Source organism: Choloepus didactylus, chromosome 2 (genome assembly GCF_015220235.1).
Source record: "Choloepus didactylus isolate mChoDid1 chromosome 2, mChoDid1.pri, whole genome shotgun sequence".
In the NCBI taxonomy this organism is placed as follows: Eukaryota; Metazoa; Chordata; class Mammalia; order Pilosa; family Megalonychidae; genus Choloepus; species Choloepus didactylus.
In genome coordinates this window covers 16778551-16804040 of record NC_051308.1, presented here as the reverse complement: position 1 = coordinate 16804040, position 25490 = coordinate 16778551, and the positions used below count along the sequence as shown (strand labels likewise).

General features: G+C 37.4%; 1 protein-coding gene across 6 annotated transcripts in view; it reads left to right on the top strand.

Annotated features, from left to right (window-relative positions):
• The window catches only part of SIPA1L2 (signal induced proliferation associated 1 like 2), a 261788-nt gene that overhangs the window by 220487 nt on the left and 15811 nt on the right, over positions 1 to 25490 (top strand). For all 6 annotated transcript variants that reach the window (XM_037820966.1, XM_037820960.1, XM_037820991.1 and 3 more), the window contains 4 exons: positions 3397 to 3621; positions 8112 to 8259; positions 10564 to 10783; positions 19300 to 19431. In XM_037820966.1, coding sequence (XP_037676894.1) covers positions 3397 to 3621; positions 8112 to 8259; positions 10564 to 10783; positions 19300 to 19431 — 725 coding nt within the window. The remainder of the gene's footprint in view (positions 1 to 3396; positions 3622 to 8111; positions 8260 to 10563; positions 10784 to 19299; positions 19432 to 25490) is intronic.

The window sequence follows — 25490 nt, the reverse complement described above, 5'->3', positions numbered from 1 at the left end:
AGCATGGACTTGCTATATGACACAATCTCAGGATTGTCCTAAAGTGAGTGGACTACTCCTGGGTGGAGTTCCAGGAATCCTCCACTAGCAGGACAAATATTTATCTAGCCTGGTTTCTCCTGCTGTTCAGTTCTTTTAATTCAGCAAACACACTTTTTTTTCCTTCCTGTGTGGGCAAGGCACTTCGATAAGAGCTCAAAATACAAAGCAGTATTCATATTAGCCTAACCAAGATAAAGTGAAATAAATCTACCCAAAAAAATCCGTGTTCTGGGATTCCTCAGTAAATTGCTCATGTGATTATCTGTTGTTTATAATTATACATGTCATCATACCCCTCTCTTAATACAAATGTTTGAAAGTTGGCAAGATAACGAAAATAAGACCTTACTTGCAGAAGAAAAAGTATTTATGAAAAGTTTATTGCCAACATTCTAGAATGTTTACAAGCTTCAGAGAAAACGTCTATAATGAAGTAGCTGCTACTAAACAAAATTTGTGCTATATTGCTCATCAAATGGATTCAGTAGGTTTGTTCTTAAAGTTAACTTTAAAATACATTAGTTTGTAAAAGGCATGTATAATCAAGACTGAATTAGAAAAAGTATCTTTTACAAAATAAATGGGAAAATACATGCTATCATTATTCAGTATGCATTCTCACAAATGTCAAAAATCAGTAATACCGAGGGTGGGCGGGCAAGGGGAAATGTGAGTAACCTAAAAAGATGCAGCATATTAACGATACCATGACTTTCAGACCCCAGACATGATGTTATTGATTAAAATTTAAAAATTTAGGGAGAATGTTATTTAGGGGGTTGCCTTCCTGAGGACTGTTTTCAGTGCCAGATAATACTGTTCAGCTACGTGATAACTTAGACAGGAATATGTATCGTTTAAATCTAATTATAAGGTCTCTCAGGGATTATCAAAGTGTTTAAAATACATGATGCACATGGTAACTAAATGCAGTGCATGGTCCTTAATTGGATTCTGAATGGGGGAAACCAAAGCTATAAGCATTGTTGGGACAATTAGGAAATTAAAATATGAACGGTTTATTAGATACTGGTATTGTATTAATGCCAAATTTCCTGTGCATGATATGGGAGAATGTCCTTATTCTTAGGAAATACATACCAAAATATTGGGGTTCAGTGTCTTAATGTTTGCAATTAATTTTCAAATGGTTCACAGAGGAATATTTATATAGAAAGAGAGGAATAATACAGATGCATTCCAGGAAATGGAAAGAGTTAATTAGCTCCCTTTTTTGGTGCCTAGTTTATTTCTTACATTGCTTTAGACATTTTGCTTTATTAATCCACCAAGCTGGTATTTTACCTGTGTAGACATAGGTGAGCGGGCAGTAGAGCATCTTGTCCCCCAAGGACCATAACTTAGAGCCCAGAGAGTCATACTTAGGAGGAGCCAGACCTCCTGCCAGAAACTGAATTACTTCAGATAAGTAGATGAGGTGTTTTGTTTTTTGTTTTTGTCTCCATCATTCAAAGACCCAAAGATAGATCAGTTTATTTTGCCTCATTATTATCCTTTTAAACCTCTATAAGAAGTCTATTTTAATATTCTTAATTTCAGACTTTTTTCTTTACTTCTTCTCTTGTATGATACTTGTTTCATACATAGATTTTTCAGCCAAAGGTATGTGCTATCCAGAAGTTTCAGAATAAATTTATATTTCCGTGTATCGGAGGAGTTTGCTATTTTTTAAAACCTGTGGTAAGCATGAGCCTTTTTGAAGAGCACGGCCTCCTATTTGTAAATAATCCTTTCATGCTTCACTTTACAATAAGTAATTACATTACTATAATGTTTACCCTATGCCAGGCAGTTCTAAGTGCTTTACTGATATTAACTCTTGTCATCTTCAGAACAACCTTCTGAGGTGGATGCTGTTATTTATTCCCATTTTACAGATGAGATAACTGAGGTTCCATAACTTGCTCAGGTCTCACTCTAGTGAGTGACGGAGCTGGCACCAGACCCCACAAGTGCTTTCAATGTGTCAAGTTTTCCAAAAGTGAAGTTCACCCACCTACCTTTCTAAACTCTGTCAGAACTGCAATTTAAACATTTTAGAAATGTCTCATATTTGTAAAAATGCCGATAGAGGTGTTGTTCTTAATAGAACAATTTTATTCATTTTTCACAAAATATTGTTGATCCCTCTGAGTAAAAAAATGTTCCTCAGGCCTTTAGAGTTCTACAGTGGTCATTCAGTTCAGTTAACTCCTGTCAGGCGTCCTGGCCTTAGCTTATCTACTGACCTATTTTTATTGTTTTTAGGAATTCTGTCTTTATAATTTTGTGGTTGTGCCATGTGATAGTACAATGAATGCCCACATCACTACACCTGGTTAAGGAAAGGAGCCTCACTGGTGCCTGGAAGGTTTCTGTGTCCTGCCCACTCCCAACCCCTTCCCTTCTCCCTAGAGGTAGCCACTGACCCGACTTTTGTGATAATCATTCCATTGCTTTTTATAGTTTACTACCTATATATGCATTCCTAAACCATGTATTGTTTAGTTTTGCCTGTCGTAAACTTTTTTTTTAAAAAAAGATGGAGTCTTGCCCCACATGTTCTTTGTGACTTGATTCATTTTGCACATTGTGTTGTGAGATTCACCAATTCTTTGCAATTTGTTTGTTCATAGAATATTCCATTATATGTATAGTTATTCATTCATATTTATTAATTGAATGTCCATTCCACTCTTAATTTGGGCTTCCACCACTGAGGAGCTATTAAGAACAATGCTGCTATCAGTATTTTTACATGTCTCTACTTGGCCAAGTGCAAGAGTTTATCTAGGATATATAGTTAGGAGTGTAATTGCTGGATCCCATGCTATGCAGATACACACCTTTATTAGATGAGCCTAAATTATTCTCTAAACTGTTTCTCACACTTTACACTCCCTCCAGCAGTAAAAGAGTATCCATTGCTCCAGGTTCTTGCTAACACTGGGTATTGCCAGATGTTTCTATTTTTTGCCAATCTGATGAGTATGTAACGGGATTTCATTGTAGCGCTGGCATTTCCCTGATGACAACTGGGATTGAGCATCTTTTCTTGTATGTATTTGCCACTTGCTTTTCCTCTTTTTTGAAATGTCAGTTTAAGTATGTTGCCCATTTTTCTATTAGATTTCCACTGACCATGTTTTTAATATACTTCCTGCAGCAGGCATCCAACTTGCATGAGGCATTCTAACAAGGTGTATGCGTGAAAAGAAGATTGTGTCTGCCTCACTCTTGCTCAGAAAGGAGGAGAGGAGGAAACCACTGCGATTCTGAATTTGGCTGTGTGCCAGCACTGCTGAACTCTGTTTGTACTCCAGCTTTTTCTGTTTTGTTTTTTTTTTTCTTCAGTGGTTCACAACATTCAGGAAGCCCTTCAGCTCACTGTTCCAAAAATAGTGGGTCTCTGGATACATCCAAAGTCTACATTGTGTCCCACAATAGCAGTCAACAGGTTTCTGGGTCCATGTCTAAGCCCTACCACAGGCAGGGAGCAGTGAGCAAATATGTCATCGGCTGGAAGAAATCAGAAGGCAGCCCGCCACCCGAGGAACCTGAAGTAACCGAATGTCAGGGGTAAGTTGCCTGTCTGTTCCTCTGTAGGAAGAGTTATACGATTGGAGGATTGACTAAGCAAATGTATTTTTTTTTCTACCAAGGGAAATATACTTACTAAAAAGGAATAATCTAGAAAAATCTTTTTTAAACTCCTTAAATGTTGGCATTTATATTTACCTTTAGAAGTCTTCTATTTTTTTGTTTTAATCTTTGTTCTTATGATCAGAAAGCTGCCTGCTATAGAAACATCATGTGATGTACTGCAAATGGTGTGTGTATAGATTCTCTGTAAATACACAAAGTTCAAGGACAGTTTGAATTCCCACATAGTTTGTTTCTTAAAGTTGTTGTGTAAGTAGGTGACATCAGTAAAAGTATTTTAACATGACTTTGCTTTCCCTTTCAGTTGTTGGGTTTTGTGGGAGCAGATAGAGAGAGATGCTTTCTATCTGTTTGCAAAAAGAAAAGAAAAACTGATAACTCGTTTTATGACGCTTGTAAAAACTATACTGATGTCTCTATGAAGAAAAAAGTTTTTAAAAAAATCACATTCTTTAGACTAGTCAGAGCTATTTAGCTGTTGGTTTGCTTATTTCTTTAAAGAAGCAACTTAAAAAATTACATGTACCAAATTATAAGGTCAGCGGTGCCTGCATGCAGTGGTACCATCAGGCATGGGGTGGGTGTGTACGTACGTAGGTTCATGTGTACGTGCATACACAGGTGTATATGTACACGTGAGGAGTGGTGATGACTCTTCAGGAAGCTATTCTAGATTTTGAGCTTCGTCAATGAACTGGTATCTCTTTTGACTTTTAAAAAATGATCCCATGCCTTAAATATAGCTAAGGATAACATTGCTTTCTAAATAAGAAATCATTTTAGTGCTGAAATTGAGCTTGGAGTGTTTTAGTGTTGAAAGAAATCATGTCAGTATTTACAAATGAGCTATTTAGGAAGGAATTTTATAATTATAACTACACCTTTTATCATACTTGCAAATGTTATGATATTGGTATTTTTATCTAATAAGTCTTCTGAAAATCTCCTAGGGTGTCACAGAAATTCATTCTAAGCCTTTTAACTTTTATAAAATATCTGTAGAAGCATTTTGTTTAGAGGTGTAAGCCCTTCGTTAAGGAGCAGGCTCTCCTGGAGAGTCAGAAAAGTGTGAGGGCCCAAGTTTGAGCATGTTGTCACACTGGTTTGATGACACTGGCTTTAAGTAGGAGAGAGGCGAAGTCAGGAGTATTGTTATGTAAGAGGTTTGAGTCTCCTGGGAGCAATATGTGCATATGCCAGAAGCACATCACACAAAGGAGCATGTTCTGTTGGAGATGTTGGTCTCACACAAAGGAGCATGTTCTGTTGGAGATGTTGGTCTCACACAAAGGAGCATGTTCTGTTGGAGATGTTGGTCTCGAGATTTCGCAGACCCTCAGCAGGTGGCAGAGACCCACATGTCATCTCAGGTACATTTCAGAGTAAAGGAGTCTTAGAAGTCCTTTACTCCTATCCCTCATTCTGTGGACAGGAGTTGCGTTCAGAGCAGTCATTTTCCCATGGTCGCACTTGATTAGTGCTGAGATTTGAACACAGCTCTCAGTTCAGGTGTTGCTCAGTTTGTCACACTCATCACATCATGTGTAGCAGGCATCCTAAGCCTTACTCAGCACAGTAAAGTATTGCTAAGAACCAGAAAAAACTCTATGTAACTTGGCAGTTATGAATATGTAGCTATTGCAGTCATACAGGACTGCACTAACTGTATCTGAAATTTTGTCCGGTGTTTTTGCCGAATCACTGAAATATAATGCTTAGAAAAAGATTGACCATGTACAGGATGTGTGTCCCATTTACAATTAGGGAATAATAGTCTCTTATTTTGCACAAAATGTAAAATCACTTTGAAATGGCCAATTGTTTCTTTAAAATAATATTGTAGAACCTCATTGATTGTTTTGTTCATAATCTTACATTTCAAAATGCACTTCACAATAACTACTCATTGATTGATTTATTCAGCAACCTTTGAATATTTGTGTTTACCACAGATGAATACTAGGCATTAGAGAGACAGAACTAATTGAATCCCAGTCCCTCTTTTCAGCAATACCAGAATGAGGTGGGAGAAAAAGCGTGTAGATGACTAATTACCATAAGGATTTCACAGACATTTACTTTATATATTAACTTGTCATTGACTGTAAGAGAATAATGCCGGTTTCTAGTTGCATTTTTCCTAGTTTTTGTTTAAATGTTTTGAGAAACTCTTCTGTACCCTCTTGAAATCAACTCTTTCAGTATTCTCTATTTAAGTAGTTTTACTGTTAATTGGTCATCCAAATCAGAAACTCAGGATCTATCCAAGACTCCTGCCTTACATTTCTTTGCTCCACAAGTCTTACTGATCCCATCTCCTGCATCAGTCACCTTTTCTCCATCTCTTCAGCTTGAGTGCCACCATCTTAGGGCCTCATCATCTCTGCCTCCAGCTGTTGCTCCAGCCCCTAACTGGTCTCCAGCCTCCATTCTGGCTCCTCCATCCACTTTCCATATTGTGCCCAGAACATTATTTTTCTTCTAATATCTAACGCATGTTTGCCTTTCTATTTGTAATCGGGGATCTTCAGGATAGCAGCTAAATCCCTTGGCCTGGCATACTTAATCCTTCATGATTTCACCCTTACCTTTTTCTCCATCCTGGCCCCTACACTCTCTATAGCTCTGTTTTTGCTGCCTGAAATGAACAGTTCTGTCTCAGGCCTCAGCGTCTCCATTCATGCTGTTTCCTCTGCCTAAATGCCCTTCTGGAGTTTCTGAGCCTGGACAGCACCATTGTGAGGTGGGTCTTCTCAGCGCCATCTACACATGGGCCCCAGCACTTTCCACCTGCCCCATAGATGCTTGTTATATCCCACTTACTCTTTATGTTCTACCCCTTGCTACACACTCTCACACTTATATGGACACATGATGCAATCCTCTTGAAAACCATGGCTGGCACAAAGTAGAGACCATCGGAGCATATTTATGACACATCATTTGGCAGTTTTTTAAAAAAACTTAGTAATTTGGCAGGAGTGGCTAGTGATTTTTATTCAAGCACATAGGAAAACAAGCAGCACATTTTAATAATAACTATATTATTTTTATCTAAGCAGTTACTGGTGGAATCTGTTATGTTTTTTTCTCACATCTATCCCAAAGCAAATAGGGCTGGGGTTTTTGAGTTCCTCCCAACTCCAAGTCTCAGAAGCAAAAGTAAGGCACTTCTTGGATGCCATCTCCATAAAAATTACATTGTAGTTGCTTAATGTGCCTTTTGTGGAGAGGCCCTCTAAGATCATGAGTTCTTCTTGTAGCTACTATTTTAATTTAATGCCATCCTAAAATCCAACCAAATCATTAGCAATTTTGAAAACGTTTTTAAAAGCTTCTTTTCTCAGCCATGTTTGTTCATGTTGTCAGTGTTGTCCTAAATCAGGAAACTTGTCCTAAATCAGGAACAAAGCAAAAATAATAGACTTCCAGATAAATCATTTTTAGTTTTGAGCATGTCTGTATAAATTTCTTATTCTAATAATTTCCCAATGAGGTGTTACATTGTGACAAGATAGCCTTGCTTTTGAAATAAAGTCATCTCAGTGGCACAATGAGAACAGACAAGTTATCTTCTGTAGCTTGTTACTTGGGACATAAATTCCTAGAATGTTACATTTCAGTGTAGTGTGGTGAAGAACGTTTGCGCCCCTTAACAATACAGCCACTGAGCATTCACTGTGTCTTTAGGAATGTCTGGTTGCTCATATTGTATTTTCCAAGTAAACCTTTTTAAAATGACTCCCCAGTTTTCTCCATGGAAAAGAGCTGAAAACAGTAATTCAGCTTGACAGTCTTTTGTTGTCCATAAATACATTTTTATATACTGATAATTAAGGGAGACAGCTGCTTTATTTATCCAAACAGCTTTGTAAAATTGTTGATAATAAAACATGCTTGGCATACGCCTGAATTGATTACTCTTAAACTTCATGCTCCCTCAAGTGACTTTCTCTCTGTTGCTAGGGTGAGATGTGAGGTCTGGTTGTCTGGCCCCAAGAGAAAGGCTCTCTCAAGTTTCTGAGAAGTACAAGAGTTGTTTCAAAAGACATATGATAATCTCTGATGAATTATTGAAACTGTGTTTTCTGGCGTAGATTAGGAAAGGGAAAACACAGCTTTATTTTTAAAATTGGCTATATATTTTTCTCATTCTGGGCTTTGGGGCTCCGATTTGTTTCTGAATTATTCAGAAATCTAACTTTGCAGTTGAACTCATTTTGCGAATGTAAAATGGCATGGGGATCTGAAGCAAATGTAGCAAAAGCACACTGAGTTAATAATTAAGAATTGTATGGATGTGTCTGTGGTTGCTGAAACTGTTTGCTAGATTTTTGATTCGTAATGCTACAGGGACTTAATAGGTTAACCAAACCTCTTAATTTCCGTCTGATTTATTTCAACAGAATGTATAGTGAAATGGATACCATGTCCACAGCAACCCAGACGGTGGTGGGAGATGCTGTTTCAGAAGCTCAACATGTTCTTTCAAAAGAAGATTTTCTGAAATTGATGCTTCCTGACAGCCCCTTGGTGGAGGAGGGGAGAAGAAAGGTTAGCAAATTTTGTGGGGCCTTAAAGTTAGCAGAAATACTAAAGAAAAGTCCAATCAAATTGTTAGTGTTTCCAGAGTCCTTTCACATGCATGATGTCTCTTGATACTTAACTCTGTGGAATTGGCATGGTTGATTGTTTTTATATTTTATTTTATGAATAAACAAAGCGAACTTGGGAAAGGTTATGAAAAAGCCTGGCTTCACTGATAGTGCTTTCAAGTTAGACAGAGCTCACCTCAAACCCAGGCTCTAATGTTTATTAGCTTTGTGACTTGATGCAAGTTATATTACCTCTCAGCCTCAGAGTCCCCATCTGAAAAAAAAAGACATAATAATAAATATACCACAGGGTTATAGTGAAGATAAGAAATAACATGCAAAGAACTGAGGACAGTACCTGGATATAATTGGTGGACAATGGTAGTAACATTAAAAATATTCGTTTCCTACAGTGATTCTTCAGTTCAGGCCACCTGACTTTTGATCCAGAATCCAGCCTCTGCTCCATGCTGCTTTAATCCTATTCCAGAAAGGGACTGGAGTTAAATATGATACTCCCTACTGGGTATTATAAATAGTGTTGGAACTTGTACTCTGCTATATGAAAATAAGCAGAGATCACAAGTGAAGATCATGTCAACTAACCTTCTTCACTCACAATGTAGCAGTTACTGGATAATGTCAGATTACTTCTTATGTCGTTAGTTTTAGTTTCATTAATGTTACATTGTCTTAAACCATTTTGTTAAATAATAGAAAGTATTAAAAGGGACTTTATAGGTTATTTAGCCCATTCTTCTCTTCTTGCAAGTAACTGAGGGTCCAAATGCTGAAATGTTGAGTTCAGTCAAATATTTGTTGGCAGAGTCAGGAATGGAATCCAGATCTTCTAATCCAGTGCTCCCTCCTGTTCAAATGAAAATTAAAAAGTTAAAATCAAGCATTGCCATATTGACTATAATCAGGGTAAACAGCAAGTCTTTGTGCCTCTGTCTTCCTCATACTAAAACAATACTGCTATTAACCTAATTGTGTTCTTAGAATGACACTCTAATTAGATATTACCTCAAAGCCACTTTAATGTAATGTCCCTGTAATCATGTTCTAAAGAACCTGCTCTTCATGTGTGAAGAGGGAATCCCATAAGAACTTAATCATAATGAGTCTGTTTTTAAATTTGTATCAAATCATGTGTATGGTACTGTATAAGCTTGTGTGCAGAGGCAGACTATTGTACAAAAAGTGCAAATGGTTTTTCTTTTAGTAGGAATGAACTTCTTGACATGTGTTTCTTTTCTTTTTCTCTTCTAAGACAAATCACCTTCTTTTCATAGTATAAATTTAACTTTGTAGTTCACACACATTTGAGTTACCATTCATCAGTTTGGAAGCGTTGGCAGAGTGGAAGGAACACATACAATAGAAATATTTTTAGCCTTCTTGCTGCATTCACAAATGTAAATAGCCATTTCTATATTTGTTTGATGTGAACATTCTGGCTTTTACTGTTTATGCAAAAGGAATGTGGTTCAGTATGCAAAGAAAGTTGTTGGGAATTCAGAATGGATTTAATTTTTTTTGAGTGATTACTTGCTTCTTTAGTAAATCACTCTCTGTGACTTAACACACAATAATTTTAATGGTTTCTTTAAATCTGGTTATGATCAATTACTATAACTAGTATTCAACAATTGTAATACAGACTTTTACAAGTGATAATTTTCAGTAGACAATAAGATTTTACTGAATTGATACCATTTTTTCTTGAACATGTTTTTGTATAGTCTAGAAAGCTGCAATGTTCAAAACTACTTCTTTTCATTTCAATTAGATTGAACCTCACATGAGTTGATTGGTTCAAAAATTATCTAATATTAAAATCTAGTCATTTCAAACTAACACCAAGCCAGCACTTTATGTGGTTTTGAATAACTGTTGCCTGAAATGGCAACCTCATATATTTCTAGGAGCCATCACTGCTGTAAGGTTATGGAGGTTCCATTTAACATTTCAGAATTAATAAAGCTGTGCATGTCTAATTCATAATATTTCACAGAATGTCAAAGGAGGAAAACATTAAAATCCAATAACTGCACTGAAGCCCTAGTGCATTTGTCTTGATGAACCTACATGGTTGGTTTAGCATTTCTAAATGCATGCTTTATGCCTGCCTAGCGAAAGCCTCAAAGAAGTTGTCACAATAGTAGATGAACACACTGCATTTAGTAAAAACGAATTCCGTGCTTTCAGCTTGTTAATGTGTATTTTCCTTCCCCAACCCCCTCCATGTTTAAACACCTAGTTTTCATTTTATGGGAACCTGTCTCCAAGAAGGTCGCTGTATCGCACGCTCTCGGATGAGAGCATATGCAGTAATCGGAGAGGCTCCTCCTTCGGCAGTTCACGAAGCTCGATTCTTGACCAAGCCTTGCCCAACGACATCCTGTTCAGTACAACACCGCCCTACCACAGCACGCTGCCTCCCCGCACCCACCCCGGGCCGAGCGCCGGCTGCCTGAGAAGTGAGTGAGGTGGGGCCGCCATGCTCAGGGCGGAAGTGAGTGAGGTGGGGCCGCCATGCTCAGGGCGGAAGTGAGTGAGGTGGGGGCCGCCATGCTCAGGGCGGAAGTGAGTGAGGTGGGGGCCTCCATGCTCAGGGCGGAAGTGAGTGAGGTGGGGGCCTCCATGCTCAGGGTGATGTTCATGGATGCACCCAATTGAATTGCCTCAATGCCTTGATGGTTTCTTCAGATCGATCTGGTGTCTTGAATGGAGGTTCTGCGTTTTTCTTGATATCTATTGTTTGTTTTGTGTTGGTTTTTTTTCTTTAAAGTAACTTTCAAACATGGTAAAATCTCCAGATTGAATGACTTAAGCAGTACTCTATCCATTTTGGATAAACCTGAAAAACCTAAATTGACATTTTCGTTAAGTCAATGGTGACCTTTAAATCATATCTGACTTATTTTATCTGTAAAGGAAAATGTTTAAAACCTGGTGGAACATGATGGTGGATTTTCTGGTGGGCAGCTGGCAAAGAGGAAAGTTTTGTTTTCTAGTTTTTTATCTGTTTCTTCTTGAAATTAAAAACCCAATGATGAAAAACTGGCAGACAAGAATCAGAAGACCTAAGACTTAAACCTGGCTTTCCCATTGTATGTATCACTTATGTTTTCTGTATCCTAATTTACTCCTTAAAAGTCAGAAGTTGATTCGATGATTTTCTGATTTTCCTTCAAATCCTAAAAAAACTATGATTTTTACACAGTATGAATTCCTTATTAAAATCTCATTTTTTTAAGAGCGACTTTATATCGGTTAGCTTCATTTCCCTTTTTGATAGGCAGTTTCTGCTGTACGGGAAAAATGGGAATTTAACTAAAAATATAGTCATTATCAGGTTTTAAAATTTCATCGTAGAAGAGCATTATCTTTAGAACCAAATCAAACTTCCTAAAATATGTAGAAATGTCAGGCTAAATGACATAATAGTTCTAATAATGTTTCAGTGTTTAATATAATTGGAAATGAACTTTGTCTTAGAAAATTCCTAATGTATCTCTTTAGGTAACATAATATTCTACCTGCTATAAAGGGTCCATTTACCTTAATTTAAGAAATTTTTAAACTCCTTCTTGATAATTACATAAAAGGTAAGACAAACATATTCTAATACCATAGTGTTTTCCCAAATAATTTCACTTTTTTGTAAATAGTTAACTTCAAATGCCTCTTAAATACTCTTGTAAAACCACTGAAACTGTTTTCTTACAGATGTTATTTCTTTAATTTAAAATGCTTGAAGTGTGATTATGGATCTGTCGTATGTTTGTCAGTGCACTCCTTACCTTCCGCCCTTCATTTTCCTTCCCTGTGAGAGATATGTATTTAATATGGTCAAAGTATAAAGGCATAATTAGGAAACAGGCAGGATATGGTATATTTATCCAGCATCTTAGTTAAAAACTGCCTTACTTATCTTCATTGTTTATTTCTCCAGGGAAAGTAATAAGAATAACCTTTGCATTTTCTACTTTCTAATGAAATCTTATTTGATTGTCTGTTCCAATTTCTATACTTAAGGAACTACTCATTTTCTCCAGGTTTGATGGATAAAATGACAAAATGCAAATAAAGGAACTGGAAGTAATTTGAATTGATGCCTGTTCTCCCAGAACTTCCTTCTTATTTCCACCACTTTGTTCCCAGGAGAGTTGAAGCTTCAAGGACCTAGTTTTCATTTAGAGGACTCTATAGTTCCTGGGGTCCCATGACTACCACAGTTGCCTGTGTGATTAGTACTTTTGTGTCTATTTAAGACAAGTTTTTTTTTTTAAATGCAATTTTATTGAGATATATTCACACACCATATAATCCATCCAAAGTATGCAATCAGTGGCTCACAGTATCATCTTATAGTTGTGCATTCATCACCACAATCAATTGAGCATTTTCATTACTCCAAAACACAGAATGAATGAATGAATGGATAGATAGATAGACAAATAAATAAATAAATAAATAAATAAAGCACCCAAATCATCCCATACTCTTTATCCCCCTATTATTTATATATTTTTTGTCATTACTTTATTATTCATCTGCCTATACACTGGTTAAAGGGAGTGTCAAGACAAATTTTAATAATTCTTAACACTGTGGCTCCTGGTCATTCCATAGACCCTTTCTCTAAGGAGATATGACTCTTTGAGAGTAGTCTGATGATCTGAAACTGGAACAACCCAGAAAGCTGAACCGTGAATGCTAATGCCTAGCAGATGTCTTTGAGTGAGAAGGGAGGAATATTTGAAGTTCCCCAGTTGCCTTAGTTTCCCAGGGAGACATAGCTTCATGTTAAAACTTGGAGCACAGGGTAATTCTGTCAAAACTTCTAGCTTGGGATGGTTAAATTAACTGTGTAGTTAGAGGTAGGCAAAAATCTCCTAAGACATACACAATCTTCTTTTAAAATGTAAAAGTAGAGCATTTCTAGGAATCATCTGATCTTAGAGAATCTTTCAACAGTAGAGACTTATTCAGACCTCGTTCATAAGGAAGGGGATAAAGATAAGGGAGGGGAAAGGGTCAGCAAATCCATCAGTTTACAGTGAATGTTGGAAGATCTAATCTCTGCACCTTTTCTACATGTAATTATTACAGTCACAGTCTTCTCTTTCAGATATTTTAACTTGTAAATGTCTCAGATTTGAACCTGTCTTAGCATATTTCTACTCTTGAGACCAAGACGTCAATCCAACCCTGTGAGACAGATATTTAAGCACGTTTTGGATGTGATTCATATAATGACTCATATATATTTCCTGTGAAGTCATTGAAATATGCTGCATCCTTATGTCTTCAACTTGGAGGTGTAAAATATGACCTGATCCAGAAATTGAGAATAATCCTGAAATACTATTTCTGCATTACATTTAGGGCATTTGTCTGTTATCATTGGTGGATTTCAGAATAAAATGTCTTTAATGTCTCAGATAGGAAAAAAATGAATATGGGAGGCATTTGGACACATAGTTTATAGACCAGCATTCATGATATCCTTTCCCTCTTCAACAAATTAGGCACCTAGATTTATTCAGTGCAGTCCCAAGCATTGGTAGGTTCACAGCATGCTTAAAGAGAATTCCTGATTTTTTATGGAAAAGGGATCAAAAATTCCCCAAGGAATGGTGGCAATTATCCCCTGAGGATAGACTAAAGAGAGTTCTTTGTTTCAAAAAACAAACATAGAGAGTTTAGTTGATGTGTGTTCCCAAATCCTATAGTTCTAACCTAGGCACCTCACGAAACATGCACCTTGAAGTCAAAAGGAAGTTTTAGAATAAATAAAAGAAATTGGTATTTTACTTATAATTTAGTACTCACATGAGATGCTACAGACCTAAGGTATAGACTCAGGTTCTGTGTCATAGGTGATAAGGGTTACTAACACAAGAACAGTTAAAGTTAGCATTGTGAAGATGTAGAGGCTTCCCCTAAATTAACACAATGAGGGACAGGGTTTTGGCTGAGTGGAGGATTCAATACAGTTTCCAATGTATCCAGTCTCCCCTATAATAAATTCCATTGGTTTCTGGAGGGCAATTGTGAAACCTCCGATATCTGACCACCAGGAAATGCTGTCAGGAAGATACTTCACATTTACAACAATAAAGTCAGATTCAATAAAGATGGTTACTGTGATTCCAGGGTCTTGGGTAAACAAACAGCAAGCCACAGATCAATGCCCTAAGCCAGAGAGCAGGGGCCCAGGCAGCTGTGACTCAACACTTTCGGAATCCATAATTCTCTTAATAGATGTCCGAGTCAGGTCCACATGTGGCAAGGTGAATAAGAATTACGAGTAGGGAGAAAAGTGCTCGTTCCGGAGCATGGTTTAGAGCATCTCCCCCACTGTGCAGTAGCAATACATTTCATTAAACAGTGTTCCCTCCTCCCAGCCTCTTGTTTAACCCACTCTAAGTACTCTCAGATAGTTTTATGGATTCAAAATAATAGCAGTTAGTGTCCTATTCTGGGACTAAGTGATAGTATATGCAACATAGGCTTAGGTTTCTAGTCTGGAAGGCACTATGCGGAACTTGATGATATCTCAGGAGGTCACAGTACTGGATATGGGTGAGCCTGGGAACACTTCCGCGGAGCTTGCACCTCCCGCTTTCCCACGCTGCCTGGGGAGCCAGCTAGTTCAGCCGACTGAAACAGTCTCTTTCTTTCTGACTTGAACAAAAGAGCAGGGTGGTCTCGGGATGTAGCACAAGGCTTGGGGATGTGGATTTGAAATAACAGGGTTTGATATCTGAGGCAAATGGTTCTTGGTCTTCCCCAAGTACAGGAAACGATAGTTACAGCTGCTGGGGCATTCATGGAACACAAGGGATGGCTCATTGCCTTATCTGTGTCTCCACTGCAGGCACCTTATCCAAATCTCTATCAACCACCAACAGCAATATTTATCTGCTTGTCTGCTGGGTTCTTTGAGAGCAAAACCTGTGTCTTACTTACTTTCATATCCTTAGGTTCCAATATAGGACCTGGACTCTAGTAGGTATGCATCATCAGGATGGACAGAAGATAGTAACACCTGAATGTCCAGTTAAGAGTATTGTAAAGGCTTTTTGGTGGTTTAGAATCTCAGGCCAAAAAAAAAATAGTTTTTTTCAATTACATGATTTGCCAACCAATGGAAAAAAATTTAGGAGTTTTCCATTTTGATTACTCAGGGCAAAATATGGATGGGTTTTACTTAAGATGATTGTTGTAGAATTTTTTTAGAGCTTTTATACCAGAACTGTGCTCTTCATCAAGACCTTTACATGACGGTTTCTTATCACTGGGGTCTCGGTTAAATGTCACCTCTTCAGGCAGACCTCCTCCAAACATACCATCAAGCTCCTTGGTTCCATCACCCTGTTTTATTTTCTTCAGAATACTTATCACTGCTTTTATTTTCTTGTTTATTTGTTTGTTGTATCTTTCCCTCTCACAAAAATGTAAGCTTTGTGAGGGCCAGGGCCTTGTCTGTCTTACCCAAGTGCTGTGCCCCCTTCACTTAACATGTAATAGTCATTTAATAGATAATAGATACATGGTTGGGTTAGTAGTCCTCCAAATAAACTCTAAAGCAAAAGAGATTTCTCATCTACTAATCTTTGCCAGTTCCGCAGTACCAAATAACCAAAAGCCCCATTTACATTTAGGGAAGAGAATCTAATATTTTACAGTAAAGAAGACACAAAACAAACTGTATTCTCCTTTTATTCACTGGTTCTCCTAAAAATTTGAGGAAATTCAAGTGGTGCCCTGGACTTGCCTTTATACATACTGAGACCTTCACAGATCCCAAAGTCACAAATGCCACTTTAGCATGTAATGTCTGCATGGGCTGTGTACAGGAGAGTGAACAGAAGATGGTAGAGCTGGTTGAGCTGCAGTGCTGTGTGGACATCTGGGCCCACTCACTAGGTGACTTACTCTCAGGCATCAGCTTCCCAGCAACATAAACTCACATTTAAGCCTTGGCAGAATTACAAATGGCCACATATCATGGAACCCGTTGCTCAGGAGTAGTCACAGCTTTAATTATTTAATCCAACAATGTCAAGAGACTACTATACCCCATTGAGAATTTGGGAAACATGGCTCTTGGAGCACATAACTGTAGGAGAGACATCAGCCAAGCACCCCAAATTCTGAATCAGCACTGACCAGTCAGTAGGGTGCCCATATCCCCTTTATCCTCATTGCATTTTGCCTCTCTTGTCTTCTCTATTTTATATATGTACACATATATATGTGCATATATATATATATATATATATATATATATATATATATATATATGTGTGTGTGTGTGTGTGTATGTGTGTGTGTAGTATATATATATATCTTTAACTGGCTATGTGAAGAGGATGATGTTTAATGTCCTTAGGGAAGAAAGCAGGCAGGCAGCACAGAATATGTGGTAGGCATGTTTTGATTTTAAGAATTCCAGAAGCTCAAAGGAAGGATTCCTTCTTTCTAAAGGCATAGAGAATCCTCAAGTTGACATTTCTTAGTAAAACATAACTGAGTATACTTCTTTCCTTTCTCTAGAAATATTCATTTACTTGGATAATTTTCCCATCCCTGATGTTTTCCCTCTCCAATGAAGGGATGAGAGGCAGAGGGAGAGGGGAGCTTTAGGGAAACACTGGTTTGAGCTGCGTGGCCCCTGCAACCGTCACAGAGCCAGGTCACTCTGATCCCTGTTTTCCAAAGAACTCAGTTACGTAGAAATCCATGGCACAGCATTTACCACTTAAATAATTCCTTTACACTTTTGGTGCAGAAGTCTTGCTTTAAGCAAAGCAGCATATCTGTTTAAGAGAAGAAGGAAGTGATTGTAGCTGATTAAAGATCCCTGGGGTTTATAATACCTTTTGGCTTGAGGTTTGAATCTTAAATGCCTCTTACCAAAGTTTTACTCAGGTGGACATCCTTGACCTTCAGCACTTCCAGAGAAGGTCGTGGGGAGGGGTGTAAAGGGCGTGAGCACAAAGTGTTCTCACTTTCCCAACACCTGTTCTAGCAGTGTTGCTTTAATTCATTCCTCACCTGCCCCTTGGCAAGGGTACATCAAACTTCATATAAGCCACTAGGGACAAAAACAGTAGTTACCTCAAAGAAGAAAAGAACATGGTTGAGAGGGAAGGTAGCAGGAATTATGCTGAGAAGATATTCATTGGTTGGAGTTAAACTACACACCTAAATGTAGCAATATTAAAAACAGAATGATTTTCTTGTTTTAGCTGCCTCCATTAGAGATATGCTAAGAGCTGCCTTTGAAAGGTGTCAAGACAGTGAAAGAATGTTAGTCTCTTTCAAGGCCAAAGTTACAAACACTGTCTATCTTAGTCCAGATGCCAGCATTTCACAGCTACCCAAAAATATGTGGGTACAAAAATTACAGGTGCATTTGGTTATGTCCCTTATTTAACTTAATTGCAGGCTCAGGCTGCCAGGTGGTCATTATTTTGATTGGTCTAATTAGTCAGATGGGTTCACAAGCAGCTGCATGCAACATTTTGGGTAGGTTCAGAAAATGCAAGTTAAAAGAAAGTCCGGTTGAAACCTTTTGAAAATCTGCCCCAAATGCAAAATGAATTCTAAACAACTAGTATTATTCACCATAGAGACACTTAAAATACTGTGATGAGTGTTTAAAAAGAAAAAGAAATGTCAAAGTCCATTTCTACAGCCAAAGGAAAGCTATCAAACATTAAATGCTAGGTGGATGAGAGCTCTCTGGTTTAACCAGGTATAGCGCTGTCTAATTAAGTCAAAAAAGTAATCCACCCACCATTTTTGTTCATGGTATATAAAATATTCTATTTCTTGTCTGTTAATAATGAAAACAAATTAGTCTTATTGGATTTTTATAATAAATTAATACTGATATGGTTTGAGACCTCTCACATTTGTGATGTTCAGTTTAGGTAACTGTTCTTCAGTAAGTTTTTCAAGTCATCAGGATAGAGAGACGAGGCTTCAAACCTTTTTTCAACAGAGGCCTGCAACACCAATTTAAAAAAGGGAAAATCACCTCTGAGGAAAATAGGAGTTTATCTTGCAGTCAATCAGTTTTGAATGTATTCAAGAGAAGTCTGTTCTGGAGGGAAACTTCCTGTGAAATTGCATTATTGTACAAAGGAGATTAAGCCTTCTTGACTTGCTGACTGACCTCTAAGTGAGTCTATAGCCTGCTGCTTTTTTTTTTTTTTTAAAAACCTTTATCAAAAAACTAAAAAAATAACATTTCAAACAAAATAAAGGAATAAGAAAAACAAATATCCTAAAATAACTACATTGCTTCCAATATAGTCCTACCATATCCCAAGAAAGTTAACAAACCATAGTCATTCCTGAGCATTCCCATATCATTAAGATTACCCTCAATATCTTATCTGTTCTTACTAGATTATCATTTCCCCTTCCCTAGCTGCTATTTCTAGGTCCCCTATATTCTACAATATAAGACACTTGTTTTATGGTTTTCACAAAGCTCACATTTGTGATATCATACAGTTACAGTATCTCTCCTTTTGTATTTGACTTATTTTACTCAACATATGTCCTCAAGGTTCATCCATGTTGTCATATGCTTCACGACCTCATTCTTTCTCGTGGCTGCGTAGTGTTCCATCATATGTATGTACCACAGTTTATTTATCCACTCATCTGATGTAGGACATTTAGGTTGTTTCCATCTCCTGTCCAATGTGAACAATGTTGCTGTGAACATCAGTGTGCAAATATCTGTTCGTTTCGGTGCTTTCAATGCTTTAAAAGCCTGGTGCTTTTTAAAAACTTCTGCATTTTCCCAGCCATGTGCATTTTGGGTCCTCACAGCTTAATGACCCTTTTTTTTTTGAGTTGGGACAGGAGATATGTTAGAAGTTCTCTGGGCCCCTTTGTGAGGGGACAACCCGACACACAGTGCCCATGATCTGACTGACGCTCTGGTTTTGTCTTTGTTTAGATGAGTTCTGGTTCTCTGACGGGTCATTATCGGATAAGTCCAAATGCGCCGACCCTGGCCTGATGCCCCTCCCAGATACGGCCACGGGGCTGGATTGGTCCCACCTTGTGGATGCTGCACGGGCGTTTGAAGGTAAAGACTGGCCAGCCTGGTGGGAGTCACCCGCTGCCAAGAAGCATTTTCCTTCAGGGCTCGTGGCAGCAACTTAGGTGAATGTGTCTGTCCAGGATTGTCTGGGTGAATGTTTTGGATGATTTTCCATCTTTGGGGATGAAACAAGCAGGGGAAGGCTTGAGCTGTGACTGAGAACATTTCCTGAAGGGAGCCATGTCATCTAGTGAAAGTAGGACTACATAAGGGATCGCAAAACCTGAGTGTAGGTAGTTACGGCACCAATTCTGCCTAAGCTAGGCTAAATCATTTTTCTTCCCTGGCCTTCTGTTTTCTTGTATGAAAAGTAGAGGTGATGGCCTCAGTAGCCTCATCAAAAATATGAGGCAGTGAGGGGTAAATATGCTAGCTAATCTATTAAGGACCCTTCCAACTGCCACACTGTTTTCTATGATTTTTGGTGTTATGAATATTATAAGGTTGAAGCTACCCTAGGGGATCATTTTTTTCCCAGCTTGCAGATAAAAATAAACAGAAACAAGGAAGATGCTTGCATCACATGCATCCTCAGGATCTTAAATGTGGCTATCAAGAAAACCAGTGACCCCTGGATCATTTTTATAGGTTCTGCTTTGGAGAAAATCAGCAGCCAGAACTGACAATAGAGACAGGATCATTTTCATAAGGTCTCTGTTTTCCTTGATGAGACTCTCCTAGTGAATCTCAAAGCCTTTCCTGGAGCACCTCAGTCACAACATCCTGGTAGAGCTCAGAATTCACTGAATTCCCTGCAGGGAGAAGAGCACGGCCAATGGAAAGGCCCTCTTCTTTCTCAATTCCCCATCTCACTCCACCTCCTCATTCTATGTTCGCTCCAGCCCATTACCCATGATGTTAAGACCTCAGGAAATGAAATGAGTCCTTTCCCAGGAGAGCAGGTATGCTTTGAAGTCAGACTGCAGTAGATTGAGATTTGCCATTTTAACTGCCCCTCACCTGCTAACAGGCTTAACCTGTTACAGAGACCTTGACAGTGGATTTGCTGTAATAAATTGCTATCAGTGCCTATGATCCTGAGCACCTGAGGGGATGAGTTGAAAGCTGCTCTCAAGTTAATTCAGACCCCAAGGAAATTTAGCTCTGGTAGGTAGAGAAGAAATCTTCTGCTGGGAAATTTCTGCAAAATGAATGAGCCCTTACTATTCCCTTAATAGAAGGAGTGAGACTGCCCTTGGGTTTGCTGCTTTAACAAAGTACTTGTCTCTTCTAGAAACTTCACAATACATCTGTCTGCTTTGTAATGAGGCCCCAATTCTCTGAGTTTACCAGAAGTCAGTTGTTTCCTGTGCCCCCCACCCCACCCTAATGCTTCCAACATTGGCCTAGAAGTGACCTAACATCAAAGGGCAGGAATGCTGGAATGCTGTTGTTACTTCTGTGCAAAGTGACCCAGGCATGTTCTTTACACACTGTGTTCTCTTACTTTGACCAAATCTTACTGCCCCTAGGAGAGTGTAAGAACATATATTCTGCCCTCTCTGCTTCACTACTGCATAAATATCTATTAGCGCTTAACTACACTGATTGGGCTTGATTCATACGTCTGTCTTTTCTTATTAGGGATGAGTTTCTCCAGGGAAAGCTGACTTTTTTATATGTCTTATTCTTGTTTATCCAGCAGATAACAAAAAAAAAGAAGAGCTAGTAAAAGGAAGTAAGTAGGTATCAAATACCAAACAGTTCTGCCTGAAGCTGTCCCAACTCATAATATAGTTTTTGACCTCCGAGGTCTTTTTGCATTTTGTGCTCATTGCTCAGACTTAAAGCAATATTTATTACATCTATTCTGTATCCTCCCTCCATGTGTGCCTTTGTTTGGTTTCCCTACCCCCTTTAGATCGTCCTTCAGACTACAGTCACTGCTCTGAAGTGGATCTTTTCAAGAAGCTGGGGAGACAGTGGGAGATGGAGAAAGCAAAATGGTGCACAGTGACTTACTGAATTATCGTTCCTTGGGTTTGGGTTGTAATCTCAACTCTAACGCTTGATTGTGGGGCTTTGGAAAGGTTGCTTAACTATTATGAAGTATGTACTTTGTGCCAAACACCGTTGTAGGTACTTTGTAAACATTAACTCACCGAATGACCAACAGTTATCCCCTTAGGGACATGTTTAATCCCTTTGGCTTCAGTTTTCTCATCTATATAACAAAGCACTTTGTCCAAAGAATTTCTATGGCTTCCGTAGTCCTCATCTGCCAGTTCTAATGTTATGTTCATCAGAGAGTATTTCTGAGCTGAAGTTGAGTATCCATTGTAGTTGACATGCTGAGACAAAGCAGAAAGAAGCATGACATAGAAATTCCAGCTAGCCATTACCTCAGGTGTGTTGCTACCTGAATTAAGTGGAAAAACTACATGATTATGTGTGCCAAGGGAAAGGACTTTGGATAGCTAACCTTCCTGAAGTTTACATTTATAGAAAAAAATTGTATGGAAAGAGTTCATGTCGTGTTTAAAAAGTTCAGTAATTTTTGATGCTACTCTGCAGGGTAGCATACCATCTTGAGACAATGTCAGCCTATGAAAATTCAATTGAGAATTTGAAACTCCAGACATTTGGCTAATCAGATTTTCTCATGTCAGTGCCACTTTGGGTTGTGTCCCCAGTGCCCTGCCTCACTCTGATTTGAGTTAATATGGTGGTGACTGAGAAGGAGCAGTCACCTTAGTGCTTTAAAGAGAAATGCTTTCAGTAGATAACCCATTTGCCCTGCTTATGACTTTATCGTTTGTACAAGTTCTCATAGCCGTTTCTGAGCTAACATTATAAAGACAGGATAGTTTTTTTCTAAATGTGCTTGTTTAAATGGTTAAAAACTAATAAAGACACTTCAAAATGCCTTATGGAGTTCCAACCCATTTGGAATAATTCTGTGTCCATACTTTGACGTACATAGTCAGCACATTTAAAAACAGGCCTTTTAAAAATGGAATTTACCTGCCTATTGAATTGAAATACCATGACCCTTATAAAATCCAATAGTGTAATTCTTCCCTGGCAGAAGTGCCTCTAACCCATTGATCTGCCTCACTTACACTGCACATTTTGACATGTGATATATTCACCTTTTTGTTAGAGGTCAGATTCACATTGGATACATGAGTTAAGAATTTAGATTTTACTATACCTTTCAAGAATAGACCAGAGTCATCAAATTAATCTGCCCCAGTCATGGTTGCTTAAATATGTTTAAACTCTATTAATCCATAAAACACAATGTAGATTGTATCAACATGGATAAGAGCTCTTCTGGTATACTGTACACAAGCATTCAGTAAATTTCCTCCAAAGAAGAGGATGATTTCCTTACCATGTTTTGTAACCCACAGGACAATGAAAGTATAATTAAATAGCAAAGTAAAAGCAAAACACACAAAAAAAACTAAGCATTTGGAAAATTTTAAATTATCTAATAATAGGTAGACTGTAAAGAATTAAAGACTGTGATAGGAGAGGGTATTCTATTTTAATAAGTAATGAAAAAGACTCTACCTATTTAAATTTGTGAATTGCAACGAGAGTAGTTCTTGGAAAAGTGCATGGTTTCAGAAACATTTATTAAAGTGAAAAAAAGCATGAAAATGAACTAACTTAACTGTACTTCAAGAAGATTTCACAAAAAACTATTTAAAAAAACCCTCAAGAGAAGTCAAATAAATTTTAAAAAACAAATGACAAAATCTCAGTGAGATTTAGAAATACAATCAATAATCAATCTGTCTTTGAATATTGATTAACCAATAGCAGATTTGATAAAAAAAAAGGAAAAGTACAAGTGAACAAAATTACAAGGAGATTAATATTAACCAATACATGAGAGGCCAAAAATTAAGAAATGTCAAGTAGATTTGTAGGAATAAATTTGAAAAATAAGATCTGATATTTCTCGCAAGAAAAGGGGATGAGGAGAGAAGCACAAGAAACAAGAAACAACAGCTATAAGCCAAAGTTTGGAAGGCATTTAAAAACTTATGCAAGAATATCACCAATTCCCAAATATCATCTGAAACTAATGAATTTGCAGTTAATTGTATAAAGTCCCAAAGAACAAATAATGCTCTTGTTCTATAAATTTTTTTCTTAAAATTCAGAAGCCCCTTTCTTGCATAATAGGATTTCTTCCTATTGTAACCAAATATAACATCAAATAAAGGAAAATCATTAGACCATCTCAGTCATAAATATTGATGTAAGAAGACTTAGATGAAACTTAGTAGTAAATTAAAAATATTTATTAATTTTGGTGAGAGTTTAATCTGGAAGTGCTAAGATGGTTTAATAAAAGACAAACTTTAGCAAGTTATGGTAGATAATGTAATTTGAAGTTATCTCAAAAGGTATATGTTTTTAGGACCGATTTCTAATAAAACAAGATTTGAGTGATAAATCTGAAGCCTATCAAAACACATCTGCTTTGTTCAGAGTAGTTACATGATACCAAATGGAGAAATGTTTATATGCAGAAACTAAACAAGGGTAACTTTGAGACCATATCCTTTAATTTTGTACTGGAGATCCTTGCCATTTAAATAAGTAATGAATAAGTACTAAAAATAAAAGAAAAAATGTTTATAGGTATGCTTCTTTATGTAGAAAATGTGAAAGATCAACAAGAAATTATCAGTTTATAAAATAAAGTAGTTAAATAATAAGTGAAAATATGTTTAAAGCATTATTTCAAAGTCTTGTTAAATTTTTTCAATTATCTGTTTCTGTATAACAAATCACCCCAAAACTTATGGCCAAAAACAATAAAGGTTTATTATTTCTCATGATTTTGTGGGCTGGCTGGGCTCAGCTGGGTGGTTCCTCTGCTGGGGCCACTCATACAACTGTCTTCATCTGGAGCTCAGCTGGGGCCGGGACATCCAAGGCAGCTTCACTCATATGTCTCGTATCTCAGATGGGGTGGCTGAAATGGATGGCGTTAGCCAGGCCCCTATCTCCAGCATAGTAATTGTATATCCTCACATGGTGGCTTAGGTAATCAGGAGAGCAGAAACAGATCCCTTAAGGCCTGGTCCTTGGAAGTCCCAGGGCATTATTTCCACCCCTGGCTATTAGCCAAAGCAAATCACAAAGCCGGCACAGATTCAGCACATGGGGAAGTAGACGGCCCCTCCTGATGGAGAAGTGGCATGTGCACACAGCGATGGGAGGGATTGCTGGCTGCCATCCTTTCAGACAGTCTTCTCTGTTACATCGACAAAGAACACCTTAGATCTGTCAGCAAAATCAAATTGTTAATTATTTGGGAATTAAGCCAGCTTTAGAATTATAATGGGAGAAATCTAAGAACACTTTATTAGCTGAAAAGTCTTAGTATAGTAAGGAGAGGAATGGATAAAAAGATTGAAATATAGAAAAGATGACAGTCCTTCTTAATTTGCAGATTTTGCACAATTTCAATTAAAATATCTAAAGGATACATTAAAAATTAATAACCTACATTTGGAATATAGATGGGCAATGTTCAATAAAAAACAGCCTATTATAAATCAATAATAATAATTAAAACAGGATAATAATGATTTAAAAATACAAATGGGTCCTTTTAAAGAAAACTAAAGAATCCAGACAGAAATCTGATTATATATGTGAGTTAAATGGAAAAGGAAACCAGGTACTCCATTTGGATTTAGAAATTAGGAAAGTCAGTTCTAGAAAAAGTAAAAGAAAGCAAGATTTTTATTATTTTGGAGTGAAATAATGCTTTATAAAGTAATGGAAGAAAATATGAAATATAATATGGCCAGATAAAATTAAACATTTATACCTTTTATAAAACTGAAAGAGAACAGTAAAATAAAAAGGAAAATATGGGAATATGGAGAAATATATTTAAAGTACATAAAAGAAATCAACCATAAAAAAAACCCACCAAATCCATAGTAAACAAATGATCAAGGCATATGAAAGCACAGTTCACAAAAGAAGAACTACACACAAATATTTGAAAAATGTTCAACTACGCATGCAATTTTAAACAATAATGAGCTACCAGCTCACACCTATTG